This window comes from Salmo salar, chromosome 12 (assembly GCF_965601325.2).
Source record: "Salmo salar chromosome 12, fSalSal1, whole genome shotgun sequence".
NCBI classification, from domain to species: Eukaryota; Metazoa; Chordata; class Actinopteri; order Salmoniformes; family Salmonidae; genus Salmo; species Salmo salar.
Genome location: NC_138302.1, coordinates 41,700,334 through 41,721,349, shown reverse-complemented (window position 1 = coordinate 41,721,349; position 21,016 = coordinate 41,700,334). Strand labels below are relative to the sequence as shown.

Below are 21,016 nucleotides of genomic sequence, written 5' to 3'. Positions count from 1 at the left end.
GCCATTCTATTTTTCTCATCATTTTTCACTTGCTTGCTGATTTTCTATATGAACAATAAAATGGTTTTGGGAAGGCACCCAGATTTTACCAAACGTTCCAGGTATGAAATCATTTTTAAGGCCCAATGTAGCAGTTTTCAAATAATTTCTGGGTAACAATTAAGTACCTTACTGTGATTGTTTTCAATTGAAATGGTGAAAAATAAACAAAATAGCTGCGAAGAGCAACTTCTCTGTCTTGGGGGGGCAAAACGGCAGGCCAAAACCCCATCCCACCAAAACAGGTTGAAATTTCTGGCAGCCTTTTCAAACCGCTCTTACGGGGAAAAGGGCATTATCATTTTCAGGGAAATTATCATTGAATGGGAAATTTGATAGGGTTTGCCAAGAAACCCATACAGTAGGCTGGTTTTCCAGACCCAGATTTAGCCTAGTCCTGGACTAAAATGCCCTTTCAATGGCAATTCTCTGTTAAGAATTATTTTTAGAACAGGACCAGGCTTAATCTGTGTCTAGGAAACCAGCCTTTAAAGCAACTCAAACGCCAGTCCTTGAGGGCCAAGTTCTGTGGGTTTTCACTCCTCCCTTGTACTTGATTGATCAATTAAGGTAATTGATTAGCTAAAACTCCCCCTTACTTGGTTGTCTAGATCTTAATTGCAAACCCCTGCCTTTTAAAATGGAAATGTAAAACTTTTTTCAACTTCATATTCATCATCTCCAGCACCAGTAAAAAAGATAGAGGATAAGTGTTTCAAATTACATCATTGGAGTTCTTTGTGTAATTTTAACCAGTTATGTGTAGGCGTTGCCTACTAATTCCCTACTAATTGGTTGTCTTTGCAAAACGCTTATTTTTTTATCTTTTTTACTACAAAACATAGAAATGTGCCATTTTCACATGTTGATATTGGTGTGGTGCTGGAGATGAATATGAAGTTGACTTTTTTTTAATTTCCCTTTAAGGTTCACTTTACTCAATGTTTTTGTATTTTGTTCAGTAGTCCACTGTTGATATGGTCTCACATTTTTTATTTCAGCACAAACAGTTTACAGATGGAGCACTGTATATAATTATGTTCATAAATTGTGTGTGTGTGGGTTTTAATAGAGTACACATTTATTCCACTGTCACAAGGCCCACTTTCAATTCCACTATAGATGCTAGTGGCAAACATGCCTACTAGAAGTCTAAGATAACATCTGTTTCTTGTGTCTTACAAGCTAGCCTGGTGCTAAACCTAAATGTACCTTGTTTTTATCATGCGGTTTAATGGAACATTTTTGACTGATTCATATGAGTTCTCTGAACATGAATTTTATTTTGAAGTGGTGTAAAACGTATACAGCCTTTTTTTGGCACTCATCAATTAAGTTGTTTATTTCAAAATGTTTTAAAGAGTGAAATGCTGGGTGTTCTTTGATATTTGGGATATCTGCATTTCTCACTTTGTCCTAATGAGCCCACAGATTGTGAAAGGCCTAGTATACGGCACTGTGGTGAAATGGTAGGTTGTTTTGTGGACATACATGACAACCTAGGGCTTGCTTTGAACATGCTGATGAACGTAAAGCATATTTAGAAACTGATATGGCCTGGAAGATGCCTTTTTCACTGTTAGAGCCCATGGAAAAAGCTGCTAAGTTGCAATGCAAAGCAAGTTCGGACTTACCTTTCATTCAGTATTCATACATGTCTATTTTGGTTTGCTTCCTTTAAAAGTCACTGAGTGTGCTTCTGGATTTTACTTTATATTATGCATTACACTACTTTTTGGGTACCAAACTGTCAGGTATAAGGCAATGAGAGTCACTTGCAGAGCCAATTGGTTTACTGTTGGATTTGCATGCAAAGGTAAGTACTAGTTATGTTTATGAATTGTGCGAGGTGACATGGTGTATAGTAGATTAAGTATTTGTGGAATTGTGCTTCCAATATCAAGGCAAAGTTTTGCTGGACATGATTTATTATGGTTGGACTTCACGATATTCCTTCTTTTCCCATCTGATCTCACACTTTTGAAATCAAGCCGTTAACCGGATTGTAATCTAAAGCAGTAGGCTATATCAGAAATTGCCATATAGCTGGTCTTTGTTGATATAATAGACACAATCCCAAATCCGGAGTGAATCTGACATGGGACGCAAGCACAGCCTTGTGCAGAATAAGCCACAGTTTCATCACTTCCAATTGACACTGGATTTCAAATGGGGACAACATTGTGATGGATATTTTGTTCAGTAAAAAGTGTTTCCGATTGATTTGCCTAATTTGTGTCGTTCCCAATTAGTCTCAACTCTACAAATGGCTATTTATTGAGCGCAGTTGATAGGCCAACAACACTGGAAGATCGAATGTATTGGGTTGTAAATGGCTACATTATCATACAGAAAAATCATTCAGTGATGCAGTGAACAGCTAAGACTTCAGTGTTGCTGGCTATTAACTAACTTAATTGCTTTACTTATTTTTGTATTAATTGATGTGCTGAACTTCAGAGTGAGCTGAAGTGTCTGTTCTACAGGATTGTATTATCATTTGAGCTGAGGGGAAGTGTAGTTACTGATTGTCGAGTTAATGGAGTGAGAAGAGACTGAATCAGCAGCATATAGTCGTACAGGAGGGCAACATTTTTTAGAAGTTTAAATAATGATACTGTTTATACCATTGATTCTTGGAAGAATATAACATAGCAGCACCCACTCGTAGCATGCGCTCCAGCAGGTATATCTCACTGGTCACCCCCAAAGCCAATTCCTCAGCATATAGTCGTACAGGAGGGCAAAACACACACACACAGGAGGGAAAACAGCACTGGAGATTGTGAAAGGGGCTGGGGGGAGTCACCGGTCAGCAAGGGGGGAAGGAGGGAGAGAACAAAGGGAAGACACCTCATGGTGCATGTTGAATGAAACAAAGACATTAAAAAGATGACGATGGCCGTTTAGAGCCCTCAAACTCAATGCTGGACCTCAAAGCCATTTCCACTGCATTTTTTTCATTGTTCCTCTTTATTCAGGGACTGATTTAGACCTGGAACACCAGGTATGTGCAATTAACTATGCGGTAGAACAGAAAACCAGCAGGCTCTGAACCTTGTAGGGTAAGAGTTGAATACCCCGGATTTAGAGTATGCTAAAAGTTATATAACTCCAGACTTCCAGGTGACTGACAAAATAAAGAAAATACCAACATAAATTGTCTGAATAGGGCGTTGGGCCACCACGAGCCAGAACAGCTTCAATGCACCTTGGCATAGATTCTACAAGTGTCTGGAACTCTATTGGAGGGATGGGACAACATTCTTACACAACAAATTCCATCATTTTGTGTTTTGTTGATGGTGGTGGAAAACACTGTCCCAGGCGGCGCTCCAGAATCTCCCATAAGTGTTCAATTGGGTTGAGATCTGGTGACTGAGAGGCCATGGCATATGGTTTACCTCGTTGTCATGCTCATCAAACCTTTTAGTGACCACTCCTGCCCTGTGGATGGGAGCATTGTCATCCAATGGGGCCATAGCTTTGGTAGCCAAAATAATGGCCTGCCTAGCATTTTTTCCATGACCCTAAGCATGATGGGATGTTAATTGTGTGGCTCAGTTGGTAGAGCATGGTGTTTGCAACACCAGGGTTGTGGGTTCGATTCCCACGGGGGACCAGTACAAAGGAAAAAAAAATAAAAATAAATAAATGTATGAAATGTATGCATTCACTACTGTAAGTCGCTCTGGATAAGAGCGTCTGCTAAATGACTAAAATGTAAATGTAAAAAAAATGAGCTGAATAGGCGTTCTGTCCAAGGATATGGGTAGAAATGCATGTATAGCTATAAAATGTATAGGTGTGGAGAAATGGATAGCCAGAATTTGAGAACAAAAATTACAGCTCAAAGTGAAAATATTAGATAGCCTACATAGGAAATAGAGCCTTGGTATTTGCTGTATACAGAAAGGGTTGTGTGCTCTCTGTGTGTGGTAGCCTAATATACAAATAACTTCAGTTAGTGGTGTTAATTTTACTTAATTGTTTACATTTAGATGAGTAGTTGTGCAGAAATAAGTTGCACACCTTTTAAACCAGTACAAAGCATAAGTGGATTATTTAAAAAAAAAAAAAAAAAAAAACTGATTTGAATGAAAACATGTATATTTTGGTGTTGAATTTTACTGCAGACGTCCATATTTTAAATTAGGTGCTTGGCAAAAATGCACCCGTTTCACAAGCTCTGCTCTCTGTAAGAATATTTTTGATCAGGACATAGTAACCTATTAATTTGCAAATTCGCAAGGCACGAGAGATCTGGGCTACGTTTCAAACTAATAAAAGATACACCTTCGTCAATTTACCATCGCCTTATGCCCTTAGGGGAATTGCCGCCCCCAATCTTGTCGTTGGTTCAAATGAAGACGCAAGGGAAGTTAGCAACGTAAGACCCCCAGCCCTCGTTTTTAATGGCGTTTGCGAATGTACAATTTTATGTTCACGTCGGGCCTGACACGCCCCATAATTCAATTCGCGATGATTGTACATCTGCTAAGAAAAGTCTGCCAAAACTTAAAACCTCAACATCAATATGGAGATGTCAACATACAAGTGTAAGTAAAAACATATAAATAAGTTATAAATTAAATTCACAAACACGTCTAGTAAAAGTAATGATGTTTTTGGAAATTGTAGAAATAAAACATTTTCCTTCTTCAGAAGTTCCAGCTAGGCAGGCTCACGTTAGTTAGCTAATTAATTAGCTATTATACAGTAGACGTTAATAATGACATGCAATCATAATTGTCTACTTACATAGTTCATGTAAGTAGACATGCAATCATAATTGACTAGCGCATATAAACCACCAACAAGCTTCCGGTGGATGAAAACACAGTCATCGCGGGATGAACGTGTGACGAATTTCCGGGCAAGGGCGGTCCGTTTATAAATCGTTCCTTCCTTCCTCGCCCCGCAAGTGTATACTCGTCAGACGTCATGAAACGTTATCAGAAGTGTCCACTTAATTTGAGGGCGGGGGGGGTGTGCTGTTAAGTGTTTGGAATGCAGCGCCAGTGACACCAGAATAGATATTGTACAGGCAAATTGTAATAATATACAATTATTAACAAATGTATGTGTATCGCTTGGTTTAGTTAGCTCCGTTTCCAACGGTGGTTAATGACTGTATATTGAACGGAGTTTATACGTTAACATTGTACATCGGATGGATAGGCTAATCGTAAATGGCTACATCTTTTATGTCTCTAGAAAAAAATCATTCACCCTGTCGCACTGGATTCAGCTTCAACAAGTGATATGAGGTCGTCACTAATTACCACAGCCACAAATGGCTAAACCCCGCCTATTTCTACCATTTCTAAACCAAACCCTAAACTTAACCCTAGGCACACTGCTAACATTATGACTAACCTTAATCTTAAATTAAGACCAAAAAGCAAATTTTGTTTTTCATGATTTTTTACGATACAGGCAATTTGTGGCTGTGGTAACTAGTGACAACCGGGATATGTGTGTAGCCACTTCCTGCACGGTCAGTACTATCTGGGATTCTTAGGACGTCCCCTACCTAACCTTAACCCTTACCTTAACAACAAATATACAAATATTTGCCTTAACCATGTTAAACTTCAACGACTTGCATGGGGTAGGGACCCTTCCCCCTGCACTGCGGGCAACGGGTGAGTGACGTTGTCTCTTGTCCAATAGGAACGTTTTTTATGGTTTCTGATCATCCAATGTTGAGCTCACTTGTTCATCTGCCACACCTTTTATTTAGGAAATATTTCCTCGACTCCATATTCATTTCGTGTTACGGCAGGGTGCTGTTTAGTTGTAAGACAAGTACAACTGTTTCATAAGAGACCTGATATTCCGCTTCGTGCGACAAGGTAATATTTGTAGCCTACTTATTTTTATAAAGTAAGCCTCTGTTAGTTTAGAGATCGAGGTGAGCAGGCAAATCCGTTTATTGTTATTTTATGAGGGTAATGGGCCCTTGCCTTGGTTCTTGTCAGTCTGTTTTTGTTAACTTCATAGAAAGTTCTCTCTCCATGTCGAGTCTCTACTATAAAATACGCGTCTGGTAGTTTTCAGGGTGTCTGATTCACAGCTGAACTTTTGCTGTTAACTAGGAAGTATGTAGTTTATTGTAAATATACAGTACCAGTGTGTTGTGAACAACATTAGCGTGAGCCAGGGTTTTTAGCAGGACTACTCAAAACCCGCCCAAAAGGCCTTAAAACTAGCCCAACATTTTTTTTCACAGTAAAGAGAGTTGACATATTTATACAATAAACCTTTTTTTTCCCCCACCGTAACGTTTTCGAGGCAATTAAGAAGAAATATCATAGTAATTTGTAACAACGTTAGATGCAAATTCGGTTTAACTCTAAATAATAATTATTGCGAGCTGTAAAGGAATTTGAATATGTCGCAAGAGAAGATAATTCGCTCGTTTCAAACTCCCCAGATCATTTTCCATCACTTAATAAAGGAATTTGAATGTCGCAAGAGAAGATAATTCGCTCGTATTAAACTCCCAATATAATTTTGCATCAATGGATGTGGATTTAACTCGTTTGACTTATGATTACGCAAAAGGCACAAGGGGGTGTGGTATGTGGCCAATACACCACAGCTAACGCTTCGAGACCACGGATAGTATGGTTGCGCAAAATAGTGTGCAGCATCATCTGGATATGTATGTATGTATGCAACAAAAGTAAAACATTCACCTTCTGCTACCGTTTCTGTCAAGCCGTACGCATACAACAACACACCGAACGCCCTACAACTGCCTCTGCAACGGAAGGCAAACGCAGCATTTAATTGGAAATGAATGTCATTCTGGTGTACCAAAATGCAGTGAAGCTGTCGGTGTGATCGAAACGTAAGAGTTGTTCTTACGCATGACTCAACACGGAGTGCCTGGATACAGCAACCTATACCACAAACCCCCTGGGTGCCTTATTGATATTATAAACTGGTTAAGTTTTAATGTCAAATGCACAAGTACAGCGAAGTGCCTTTCTTGCAAACTCAAAACCCAACAATGCAGTAATCAATAACAATGTATTACAAAAAAAAAATAGGAAATACACATTAAAGAAAGTAAGCATACTATATACAGGAAATATTTAAAGTCAGATCCAATACCATATTTACATGTGCAGGGATACTGGAGTGATGGATACTGGGGACTAAGCAACAGGATATAAGATAAACAGTAGCAGCAGCTCATATGTGAGCAGGTGTGTAGAGTCTAGGGCTGGGCGGTATACGTGTTTTTACTATATACCGGTATTGATGTACGGACTCGTTTGGGTTTTTCTTTACCGTCTGTAACAGTATTTGAATGTTTGGTTTGTTAAATGTGATACGCCGTGTGTAACCTCCATTCAGTATTGTTGTAATTGTCATTATTATAAATAAATGTGTAAAAATAAAAAATAAATTAAACGGCCGATTAATCGGTATCGGCTTTTTTTTGGTCTTCCAATAATCGGTATCGATGTTGGAAAAACCATAATCGGTCGACCTCTAAATTGGCAATAGCACTGCCTTCGACCCCGTGGCGCTACAGAGTCTGGTGCGGACAGCCCAGTACATCACTGGGGCCAAGCTCCCTGCCATCCAGAACATCTATATCAGGCGACGTGAAAAGAAGGCCCAGAACATCGTCAAAGACTCCAACCACCCAAGCAAGCCATAGAGACTATTTTCTCTGCTGCCGCACAGCAAGAGGTAGCGGTGCATCAAGTCTGACATCAACAGGCTCTTGAACAGTTTTTATCCCCAAGCAATTCGACTGATAAATAGCTAACAAAATTGCTTCACGGAATACCCGAGTTCACCTTGTATCTGTATTGACCTTTCATTTCAATATTTCTCTATGCACACTCACAGGGCCAAACACACACACTAGAGGTCGACCGATCTATGATTTTTCAATGCCGATTATTGGAGGACCAAAAAAAGCCGGTGCTGATTTTTATTTAATTTTCTTTATTGGTAATAATGACATTTACAACAATACTGAATTAACACTTATTTTAACTTAATATAATACATCAATAAAATCAATTTAGCCTCAAATAAATAATGAAACATGTTCAATTTGGTTTAAATAATGCAAAAACAAATTGTTGGAGAAGAAGGTAAAAGGGCAATATGTGCCATGTAAAAAAGCTAACGTTTAAGTTCCTTGCTCAGAACATGAGAACATATGAAAGCTGGTGGTTCCTTTTAACATGAGTCTTCAATATTCCCAGGTAAGAAGTTTTAGGTATTTCTTTTGTTGGACTATTTCTCTCTATACGATTTGTATTTCATATACCTTTGACTATTGGATGTTCTTATAGGCACTTTAGTATTGCCAGTGTAACAGTATAGCTTCCGTACCTCTCCTCGCTCCTACCTGGGCTCGAACCAGGAACACATCGACAACAGCCACCCTCAAAGCAGCGTTACCCATGCAGAGCAAGGGGAACAACCACTCCCAAGTCTCAGAGCGAGTGACGTTTGAAACGCTATTAGCGCGGACCCGGCTAACTAGCTATTTCACATCGGTTACACCAGCCTAATCTCTGGGGTTGATAGGCTTGAAGTCATAAACAGCACAATGCTTGAAGAATTGCGAAGAGCTGCTGGCAAACGCACGAAGGTGCTGTTTGAATGAATGCTTACGAGCCTGCTGCTGCCTACCCATCGCTCAGTCAGACTGCTCTATCAAATTATAGACTTAATTATAACATAATAACACACAAATACGAGCCTTTGGTCATTAATATGGTCGAATCCGGAAACTATCGTTTCGAAAATGAAACGTATATTATTCCTGCTACAGGGTCTTAGTCATTGTGGCATGGACCCTTTGAGTTCTTGGGAACAGGAATGTTTGTGGTAATCATCAAACATGTGGGGATTACAGAGTGGGACAAGGACAGGCTGAAAATGACCGTGAATATGCCTACCAGATGTTCTGCGCATGCTCTGAGAACGTGCCCTGGAATAGCTTCTGGGCCTGCGGCCTTGCAGGTGTTGACCTGATTTAAAGTCCCTTCTCACGTCGGCCTCGGAGAGCGAGATCATCCAATCCTCTGGGTTGGTGACGGCCCTCACACCTGGCTCAATGTTGTTATCAAAGTGTGCATAAAACGCATTGAGTTTGTTTGGTAGAGGCGTTGTTGGGCAGATCATGGTTGGGTCATCCGTAATGGACTGTAGCCCCAGCCACATGCGGCGGGCATCGGAGCCTGTGCAATATGAATTGACTTTATTCCTATATTGTCCTTTTGCTCGTTTAATGACTCTGCGGAGGTCATAGCGGGCCTACTTGTACTTATTCCTGTCTTCGATATCTCTGTGTGTGATAGCCCTTGGTGAGAATGATACATATTACCATCGTAATTAGAACAGTAAAAAGTGATTTGACATAACCGTGGTATATGGTCTGATATACCACGGCTTTCAGCCAAGTCAGCATTCGTGACTCGAACCAGGTGTATATAATTGTAAATAAATCCCTTGAAAGTTGGACAGAGGATCTCAATCTCTGAGCAAGGAACACTTGGGTGAACAAAAAAAGAATGTTAACCTGTTAGGGCTAGGGGGCAGTATTGACACGGCTGGATAAAAAACATACCCGATTTAAATCTGGTTACCACTCCTACCCAGTAACTAGAATATGCATATACTTATTACACATGGATAGAAAACACCCTAAAGTTTCTAAAACTGTTTGAATGGTGTCTGTGAGTATAACAGAACTCAAATGGCAGGTCAAAACCTGAGAGATTCCTTTACAGGAAGTGGCCTGTCTGACCATTTCTTGAACTTCTTTTCCATCTATCTTTTACTAAGGATCTCTGCTCTAACGTGACACTTCCCACGTCTTCCATAGGCTCTCAGAGCCCGGGAAAAAACAGAATGTCGTCATTCCAGCCCCAGGCTGAAACACATTATCGCCTTTCTCAAGTGGCCGATCAAGGGACTCTGGGCTTATGCGCGTGACCCGACCGCCCCCGCCTTTGTGATTTTTTTCCTCTGTTTGCCGAAAAGGAGATTCCCTGTCGGAATATTATCGCTTTTCTACGAGAAAAATGGCGTAAAAATTGATTTTAAACAGCGGTTGACATGCTTCGAAGTACGGTAATGGAATATTTAGAATTTTATTGTCACGAATTGCGCCATGCGCGCGACACTTCTTTACCATTTCGGATAGTGTCTGGAACGCACGAACAAAACGCCGCTATTCGGATATAACGATGGATTATTTTGGACCAAACCAACATTTGTTATTGAAGTAGCAGTCCTGGGTGTGCATTCTGACGAAGACAACAAAAGGTAATCAAACTTTTATAATAGTAAATATGATTATGGTGAGTGCTAAACTTGCCGGGTGTCTAAATAGCGAGCCCGTGATGCCTGGGCTATGTACTTAGAATATTGCAAAATGTGCTTTCACCAAAAAGCTATTTTAAAATCGGACATATCGAGTGCATAGAGGAGGTCTGTATCTATAATTCTTAAAATAATTGTTATGCTTTTTGTGAACGTTTATCGTGAGTAATTTAGTAAAATGTTAGCGAATTCCCCGGAAGTTTGCGGGGGGTATGCTAGTTCTGAACGTCACATGCTAATGTAAAAAGCTGTTTTTTGATATAAATATGAACTTGATTGAACAAAACATGCATGTATTGTATAACATAATGTCCTAGGGTTGTCATCTGATGAAGATCATCAAAGGTGAGTGCTGCATTTAGCTGTCTTCTGGGTTTTGGTGACATTATATGCTGGCTTGAAAAATGGGTGTCTGATTATTTCTGGCTTGGTACTCTGCTGACATAATCTAATGTTTTGCTTTCGTTGTAAAGCCTTTTTGAAATCGGACAGTGTGGTTAGATTAACGAGAGTCTTGTCTTTAAATAGCTGTAAAATAGTCATATGTTTGAGAAATTGAAGTAATAGGATTTTTAAGGTTTTGAAAATCGCACCACAGGCTGCAAGTGGCTGTTACGTAGGTGGGACGAATTCGTCCCGCCTAGCCCAGAGAGGTTAAGCTATTTTCTGTGCTATTATGTGCCAGATGTTAACCTCTCTAGGGTATGTGGGACGAAATCGTCCCACCTACTCAACAGCCAGTGGAATCCCGTGGCGCGTTATTCAAATACCTTAGAAATGCTATTACTTCAATTTCTCAAACATATGACTATTTTACACAATTTTAAAGACAAGGCTCTCGTTAATCTAACCACACTGTCCGATTTCAAAAAGGCTTTACAACGAAAGCAAAACATTAGATTATGTCAGCACAGTACCCAGCCAGAAATAATCAGACACCCATTTTTCAAGCTAGCATATAATGTCACATAAACCCAAACCACAGCTAAATGCAGCACTAACCTTTGATCTTCATCAGATGACACTCCTAGGACATTATGTTATACAATACATGCATGTTTTGTTCAATCAAGTTCATATTTATATCAAAAACCAGCTTTTTGCATTAGCATGTGACGTTCAGAACTAGCATACCCACCGCAAACATCCGGTGAATTTACTAAATTACTCACGATAAACGTTCACAAAAAACATAACAATTATTTTAAGAATTATAGATACAGAACTCCTTTATGCAATCGAGGTGTCCAATTTTTAAAATGGCTTTTCGGCAAAAGCACATTTTGCAATATTCTGAGTAGATAGCCCAGCCATCACAGGCTAGCTATTTTGAACCCCACCAAGTTTGGCCCTCACCAAACTCCGATTTACTATTAGAAAAATTTGATTACCTTTGCTGTTCTTCGTCAGAATGCACTCCCAGGACTTCTACTTCAATAACAAATGTTGGTTTGGTTCAAAATAATCCATAGTTATGTTCAAATATCCTCTTTTGTTCGTGCGTTCAAGACACTATCCGAAGGGTGACGCGCCCGACGCGTTTCGTGACAAAAAAATTCTAAATATTCCATTAGCGTACTTCGGAGCATGTCAACCGCTGTTTAAAATCAATTTTTATGCGATTTTTCTCGTAAAAAAGCGATAATATTCCGACTGGGAAACCCTGTTTTCGTTCAAAGACGAAAAAATAAAAACATTGTGTCGCCTTGTGCACGCGCCCCAGTCTCATTGTTCTCTGATCGACCACTATCCAAATGCGCTACTGTTTTTCAGCCAGGGGCTCCAAAGGCATCATTCAGCGTTTTGCCGCCTTCTGAGAGCCTATGGGAGCCGTAGGAAGTGTCACGTTACAGCAGAGATCCTCAGTTTTCAATAAAGAGAGTGTAGAAGCCCAAGAAATGGTCAGAGAGGGCACTTCCTGTAAGGAATCTTCTCAGGTTTTTGCCTGCCATATGAGTTCTGTTATACTCACAGACACCATTCAAACAGTTTTAGAAACTTTAGGGTGTTTTCTATCCAAAGCCAATAATTATATGCCAATAATTATAATTATATGCCAAAGCCAATAATTATATGCAGTAGTAATAACCCGATTAAATCGAGTACGTTTTTTTATCCGGCCGTGCAAATACTGCCCCCTACCCTAGAGAGGTTAAGACTACAAACTGTTATAAATGGCCCATTTACGAGATTGACTTGTCATTTCAATAAACATAGACTACAGACTAAAATCTGGGTTTATGATTGTAATTGAACTTTGACATGGTTTGCTTAGATGAAGGCAGGTAGCCGATTGCCCCTGAAATGCCTATTATTAAACATGAATAGCGTGAAGATTGAGGTAAGAAATAGTCTGCTAGAATAGGCTACTGAGGATTGGGTCATAATCAGTAAATTAAATATGAATAATAATTACAGAACCAGTCAAAAGTTTGGACACCTACTCATTCTTATTGGTGTCTTTTAGTAGTGGTTTCTTTGCAGCAATTTGACCATGAAGGCCTGATTTCACGCAGTCTCCTCTGAACAGTTGATGTTGAGGCGTGTCTGTTACATGAACTCTGAAGCATTTATTTGGGCTGCAATCTCAGGTGCCGTTAATTCTACTGAACTTATCCTCTGCAGAAAAGGGAACTCTGGGTCTTCCTTTCCTGTGGCGGTCCTCATGAGAGCCAGTTTCATCATAGTGCTTGATGGGTGTTTGCGACAGCCCTGGAATAAACTTTAAAAGTTCTTGAAATTTTCTCTATTGACTGACCTTCTTGTCTTAAAGTAATGATTGACTTTTGTTTCTCTTTGCTTATTTGAGCTGTTCTTCCCATAATATGGACTTGGTATTTTACCAAATAGGGCTATCTTCTGTATACCACCTCTACCTTGTCTCAACACAACTGATTGGCTCAAACGCATTAACCTCTCCACCTGCGGGACACACTCGCCAACAGCCAGTAAAATAGCAGGGCGCCAAATTCAAAACAACAAAAATCTCATAATTCAAATTTCTCAAACATACTATTATATCCCATTTTAAAGATACACTTCTCGTTAATCCAACCACACTGTCCGATTTCAAAAAGGCTTTACGACGAAAGCATAACATTAGATTATGTTAGGACAGCGCCTAGACAAGAAAAACCACACAGCTATTTTCCAAGCAAGGAGAGGCATCACAAAAACCAGAAATACAGCTAAAATGAATCACTAACCTTTGATCTTCATCAGATGGCACTCATAGGACTTCATGTTACACAATACATGTATGTTTTGCTTGATAAAGTTCATATTTATATCCAAAAACCCCATTTTTACATTGCCGTGTAATGTTCAGAAATGTTTTGCCTCCCAAAACTTCCGGTGAATGAGCACATCAATTTACAGAAATATTCATCATAAACGTTGATAAAATATACAACTGTTATTCAAAGAATTTATAGATACACTTCTCCTTAATGCAACCGCTGTGTCAGATTTCAAAAAAGCTTTATGGCAAAAGCAAACTTTGCAATAATCTGAGTACAGCGCTCAGACATCAAAACAAGCCATACAGATACCCGCCATTTGAGTTAACAGAAGTCACAAATAACTTTATAAATATTCACTTACCTTTGATCTTCATCGGAATGCACTCCCAGGAATCCCAGTTCCAGAATAAATTTTTGTTTTGATCGATAAGGTTCATCTTTATGTCCAAATACCTCCATTTTGTTCGCGTTGAGTGGAGTAATCCAAATGCACTCTGCTCGCGCAGTAAGTTCAAAGTCAAAAAAGTTATATTACAGTTGGTAGAAACATGTCAAACGATGTATAAAAACATCCTAAAGATTGATTCTATCATAAATCTTCCATAATATTCCAACCGGACGATTCCTTTGTCTTCAGAAATGAAAAGGAACACACCTAACTCTCACGGGAGCGCACGAGATTGAGCTCATGTCATTTTCTCAGTCATCTGACTCCATATTCTCTTATTCTCTCCCCATTCACAGTAGAAGCATGAAACAACGTTCTAAAGACTGTTGACATCTAGTGGAAGCCTTAGGAAGTGCAAAATGACCCCACAGACACTGTGTATTAGATATGCAATCACTTGAAAAACTACAAACCTCAGATTTCCACACTTCCTGGTTGGATTTTTTTCTCAGGTTTTTGCCAGCCATATGAGTTCTGTTATACTCACAGACATCATTCAAACAGTTTTAGAAACTTCAGTGTTTTCTATCCAAATCTACTAATACAATGCATATCCAACCTTCTGGGCCTGAGTAGCAGGCAGTTTACTACGGGCACACTTTTCATCCGGACGTCAAAATACTGCCCCCTACCCAAGAGGTTAAGAAGTAAAGAAAATTCCACAAATTAACTTAACAGGCACACCTATTAACCTCTATGGGCAAGCGTCCCACCTACGTAACAGCCACTGGCAGCCACTGGCAGCCTGTGGCGCGATTTTCAAAACGTTAAAAATCCTATTACTTCAATTTCTCAAACATATGACTATTTTACAGCTATTTAAAGACAAGAGTCTCGTTAATCTAACCACACTGTCCGATTTCAAAAAGGCTTTACAACGAAAGCAAAACATTAGATTATGTCAGCAGAGTACCAAGCCAGAAATAATCAGACACCCATTTTTCAAGCCAGCATATAATGTCACCAAAACCCAGAAGACAGCTAAATGCAGCACTCACCTTTGATGATCTTCATCAGATGACAACCCTAGGACATTATGTTATACAATACATGCATGTTTTGTTCAATCAAGTTCATATTTATATCAAAAACCAGCTTTTTACATTAGCATGTGACGTTCAGAACTAGCATACCCCCCGCAAACTTCCGGGGAATTCGCTAACATTTTACTAAATTACTCACGATAAACGTTCACAAAAAGCATAACAATTATTTTAAGAATTATAGATACAGACCTCCTCTATGCACTCGATATGTCCGATTTTAAAATAGCTTTTTGGTGAAAGCACATTTTGCAATATTCTAAGTACATAGCCCAGGCATCACGGGCTCGCTATTTAGACACCCGGCAAGTTTAGCACTCACCATAATCATATTTACTATTATAAAAGTTTGATTACCTTTTGTTGTCTTCGTCAGAATGCACACCCAGGACTGCTACTTCAATAACAAATGTTGGTTTGGTCCAAAATAATCCATCGTTATATCCGAATAGCGGCGTTTTGTTTGTGCGTTCCAGACACTATCCGAAATGGTAAAGAAGTGTCGCGCGCATGGCGCAATTCGTGACAATAAAATTCTAAATATTCCATTACCGTACTTCGAAGCATGTCAACCGCTGTTTAAAATCAATTTTTACGCCATTTTTCTCGTAGAAAAGCGATAATATTCCGACAGGGAATCTCCTTTTCGGCAAACAGAGGAAAAAATCACAAAGGCGGGGGCGGTCGGGTCACGCGCATAAGCCCAGAGGCCCTTGATCGGCCACTTGAGAAAGGCGATAATGTGTTTCAGCCTGGGGCTGGAATGACGACATTCTGTTTTTTCCCGGGCTCTGAGAGCCTATGGAAGACGTGGGAAGTGTCACGTTAGAGCAGAGATCCTTAGTAAAAGATAGATGGAAAAGAAGTTCAAGAAATGGTCAGACAGGCCACTTCCTGTAAAGGAATCTCTCAGGTTTTGACCTGCCATTTGAGTTCTGTTATACTCACAGACACCATTCAAACAGTTTTAGAAACTTTAGGGTGTTTTCTATCCATGTGTAATAAGTATATGCATATTCTAGTTACTGGGTAGGAGTGGTAACCAGATTAAATCGGGTATGTTTTTTATCCAGCCGTGTCAATACTGCCCCCTAGCCCTAACAGGTTAATTGAAATGCATTCCAGGTGACTACCTCATGAAGCTGGTTGAGAGAATGCCAAGAGTGGGCAAAGTTGTCATCAAGGCAAATGGTGGCTATTTAAAGAATCTCAAATATAAAATGTGTATTGATTTGTTTAACACTTTTTTTTTGGTTACATGATTCAATGTGTTTTGATGTTTTCACTATTCTACAATGTAAAAATAAAGAAAAACCTTTGAATGAGTGTAGGTGTCAACTTTTGACTGGTACTGTGTGTGAATAAATATATGTGTATATTAGTTGAAGTTTACATACACCTTAGCCAAATGCATTTAACCTCTTGGGGCTAGGTGGGACGCTAGCGTGCCACCCGTGGTGCACTCCATCAACAGCAGGTGCATTTCAAGAGCGGCAAATTTGAATCCAAATAAATGTCAAAATTCAAATTTTTCAAAAATACAACTATGTTACACCATTTGAAAGATAAACATCTCCTTAATCTAACCACGTTTTACGATTTCAAAAAGGTTTTACGGCGAAAGCATAAATTTAGAGTATGTTAGGACAGTACATTTACAAGAGTTGTGTGTAATGTTTTGTCAAGTCAAAGACAGGGTCACCAAAACCATAAAACCAGCTAAAATGATACACTAACCTTTTACAATCTCCATCAGATGACACTCCTAGGACATTATGTTAGACAATGCATGCATTTTTAGTTCTATCAAGTTGATATTTATATACAAAAACAGCGTTTTACTATGGCATTGATGTTGAGGAAATCGTTTCCCTCCAATAACCGGCAGTCAAGTCAGCGTCACAAATTAAATAATTAAAATTAGAAAACATTGGTAAAATATTATATTGTCATTTAAAGAATTATAGATTTACATCTTTTGAACGCAATCAACTTGCCAGATTTAAAAATAACCTTACTGGGAAATCACACTTTGCAATAATCTGAGCACTGTGCCCAGAAAAATACGCGTTGCGATACAGACTAGACGTCATGTTGGGGAGATCTAAAATCGAAAATACTATGTAAATAATCCATTACCTTTGATTCTCTTCATCAGATGTCACTTCCAGGTATCACAGGTCCATAACGAATGTAGTTTTGTTCAAAAAAGCTCATCATTTATGTCCAAAAATCTCCGTCTCGTTAGCACATGATGTAAGCCAGCCGGACTTCTCGTCATGAACGAGGGGAAAAAATATATTTCCGTTCGTTCAAACATGTCAAACGTTGTATAGCATAAATCATTAGGGCCTTTTTTTAACCAGAACATGAATAATATTCAAGGTGGACGAATGCATAGTCTTTTATAACGTATTGGAACGAGGGTACCCAACATGAAGTAGCGCGCCAGGTGTCTAATGGGACATCACCGTTCCATGGCTCTTGTTCGGTCAGATCTCCCTCCAGAAGACTCAAAACACTTTGTAAAGGCTGGTGACATCTAGTGGAAGCAATAGGAAGTGCCAAAATATTCCTAAACCCCTGTGTTTTTCAATGGGATAGGTTTAAAGTCAATACAACACATCAGGTATCCACTTCCTGTCAGAAAATGTCTCAGGGTTTTGCCTGCCAAATGAGTTCTGTTATACTCACAGACACCATTCAAACAGTTTTGGAAACTTTAGAGTGTTTTCTATCCATATATAATAAGTATATGCATATTCTAGTTACTGGGTAGGATTAGTAACCAGATTAAATCGGGTACATTTTTTTTATCCAGACGTGCAAATGCTGCCCCCTAGACCCAACAGGTTAAACTCAGTTTTTCACAATTCATGACATTTCATCCTAGTAAAAATTCCCTGTCTTTGGTCAGTTAGGATCACCAGTTTATTTTAAGAATGAAATGCCAGAATAATAGTAGAAAGAATGATTTCTTTCTTTCATCACATTCCCAGTGGGTCAGAAGTACATCCACAGGTACACCTCCAATTGACTCAAATTATGTCAATTAGCCTATCAGAAGCTTCTAAACCCATGAGATCATTTTCTGGAGTTTTCCAAGTTTAAAGGCACAGTCAACTTAGTGTAAACTAGTGTAAACTTCTGACCCACTGGAATTGTGATACTATTAAATAATCTGTCTGTAAAAAATTGTTGGAAAAATTACTCTTGTCATGCACAAAGTAGATGTCCTAACCAACTTGCCAAAAATATTGTTTGTTAGTGGTTGGAAAAACGAGTTTTAATGACTCCAACCTAAATGTATGCAAACTTCTGACTTCAACTATATATATATATACACACACACACACTGGGCCCTTTTTAATTACGTCACTTTTTTTGAGCTGACCTAGGCATTGAACGGGGCACCTTGCTCATGCCCGGAAGGCAGTCCGGTTCCAAAGCAAGTGCAATCAACTTTCTCCTGGTGCACAACACGCCTACTGGGTGCCTTGGCCAGATTAATCGAATCCCCTCAATGAGAGAAGATTTGAAATACACAAGATGGCGGTGTACACTTTGTTGGATTACTTCCTGTAACAAAACAATTATTTCATTTAATAACGTCACATTTTCTGAATTCAAACAAAACCCTCTGCAACTAGACATGGACGTTTAGAAGACATTTGGTTTGTCTTCCAAATCGGAAATTGAGGAAGTATCGCCATTCTCTGCTACACCAAACAGTATCTAACGTGACTGCTAATGGAGCATCGCATCCCAGCCCATTACAATCTGCTAGCTAAGAACCTGTTCCCCTTTTCTTTTTTTTTCTCTATGCCGACCTGGTTGAGACTCACTCATTCTCAAAATTGCCATTTTTACTGAGCAGTGTACGTTAAAGCAAAGCCTGGGATATGGGAAGCGGTTATATTATTTATTCCTGAAGAATATAATTTATAAATGCCTCATATGCCTCAATGTCTTTCTTTATCATAACCAAACATATAAGGGTTCGTTACTCGATTTGTTTATAAACAACAAGAATGTAAACTGCTTCAAATATATTTTTTAAATGTAATGGACTGTCGGTCCCTGCATCTGGAGCGTTGTCTATGAATTTGAGAGGATTTTAATTTCCCTGGCACATTCCCTTAGCGGTATACCAAAGCAAGTGGCAGGGACCCTGTTGTTGTTTTTAACTGCAGACTTTAGCTTTTAATATAGTCATAGTTGATCTGAAATCTTGTTTTTTCTTACTGTCTTTTTTCAGATGGCTACTCAATGTGTGTCAAAAGTAGAACTCTCCATCTCGTGCAGCAATCTCCTCGACAAAGACGTTGGATCCAAGTCAGACCCACTCTGCGTGCTGCTGCAGAGCATTGGGGATGACAAGTGGACCGAGGTAGGGAGAAAGTCTAACTAATTTAAACATTTTAATAATTGGCAACGTTCAGTGAGGTCCAAAGGTATTTTGACTAGAGGTCGACCGATTATGATTTTTCAACGCCGATATCGATTATTGGAGGACCAAAAAAAGCCGATTCCAATTAATCGGCCGAATTTTTTTTTATTTATTTATTTGTAATAATGACATTTACAACAATACTGAATGAACACTTATTTTAACTTAATATAAAACAGAAATACTATCAATTTAGCCTCAAATAAATAATGAAACATGTTCAATTTGGTTTTAATAATGCAAAAACAGTGTTGGAGAAGAAAGTAAAAGGGCAATATGTGCCAAGTAAAAGGGCAATATGTGGCATGTAAAAAAAGCTAACGTTTAAGTTCCTTGCTCACAACATGAGAACATATGAAAGCTGGTGGTTCCTTTTAACATGAGTCTTCAATATTCCCAGGTAAGAAGTTGTAGTTATTATAGGACTATTTCTCTCTATACGATTTGTATTTCATATACCTTTGACTATTGGATGTTCTTATAGGCACTTTAGTATTGCCAGTGTAACAGTATAGCTTCCGTCCCTCTCCTCGCTCCTACCTGGGCTCGAACCAGGAACACATCGACAACAGCCACCCTCAAAGCAGCGTTACCCATGCAGAGCAAGGGGAACAACCACTCCCAAGTCTCAGAGCGAGTGACGTTTGAAACGCTATTAGCGCGGACCCGGCTAACTAGCTATTTCACATCGGTTACACCAGCCTAATCTCTGGGGTTGATAGGCTTGAAGTCATAAACAGCACAATGCTTGAAGAATTGCGAAGAGCTGCTGGCAAACGCACGAAGGTGCTGTTTGAATGAATGCTTACGAGCCTGCTGCTGCCTACCCATCGCTCAGTCAGACTGCTCTATCAAATTATAGACTTAATTATAACATAATAACACACAAATACGAGCCTTTGGTCATTAATATGGTCGAATCCGGAAACTATCGTTTCGAAAATGAAACGTATATTATTTCAGTGAAATACGGAACCGTTGCGTATTTTATCTAACGGGTGGCATCCCTAAGTCTAAATATTCCTGTTACATTGCACAACCTTCAATGTTATGTCATAATTATTTACAATTTCTGGCAAATTAATTACGGCCTTTGTTAGGAATAAATGGACTTCACACAGTTCGCAATGAGCCAGGCGGCCCAAACTGCTGTATATACCCTGGCTGCTTGCACGGAACGCAAGAGAAGTGACACAACTCCCCTAGTAATAAGAAATTCATGTTTGCAGGCAATATTAACTAAATATGCAGGTTTAAAAAATATATACTTGTGTATTGATTTTAAAGAAAGGCATTGATGTTTTATGGTTAGGTACATTGGTGCAATGACAATGCTTTTTTCGCCAATACGCTTGTTAAATCATCACCCGTTTGTCGAAGTAGGCTGTGATTCAATGAGAAATTAACAGGCACCGCATCGATT

The 21,016-nt window shown here is 39.2% G+C and overlaps 1 protein-coding gene across 2 annotated transcripts in view; it reads left to right on the top strand.

Annotated features, from left to right (window-relative positions):
• Positions 1 to 5,748: 5,748 nt before the first annotated feature.
• Positions 5,749 to 21,016, top strand: part of LOC106565032 (copine-3) — a 40,120-nt gene continuing 24,852 nt past the window's right edge. For both annotated transcript variants that reach the window (XM_014131610.3, XM_014131611.3), the window contains exons 1-2: positions 5,749 to 5,897; positions 19,402 to 19,533. In XM_014131610.3, the coding sequence (XP_013987085.2) occupies positions 19,402 to 19,533 (132 nt within the window). In that variant the 5' untranslated portion in view covers positions 5,749 to 5,897. The remainder of the gene's footprint in view (positions 5,898 to 19,401; positions 19,534 to 21,016) is intronic.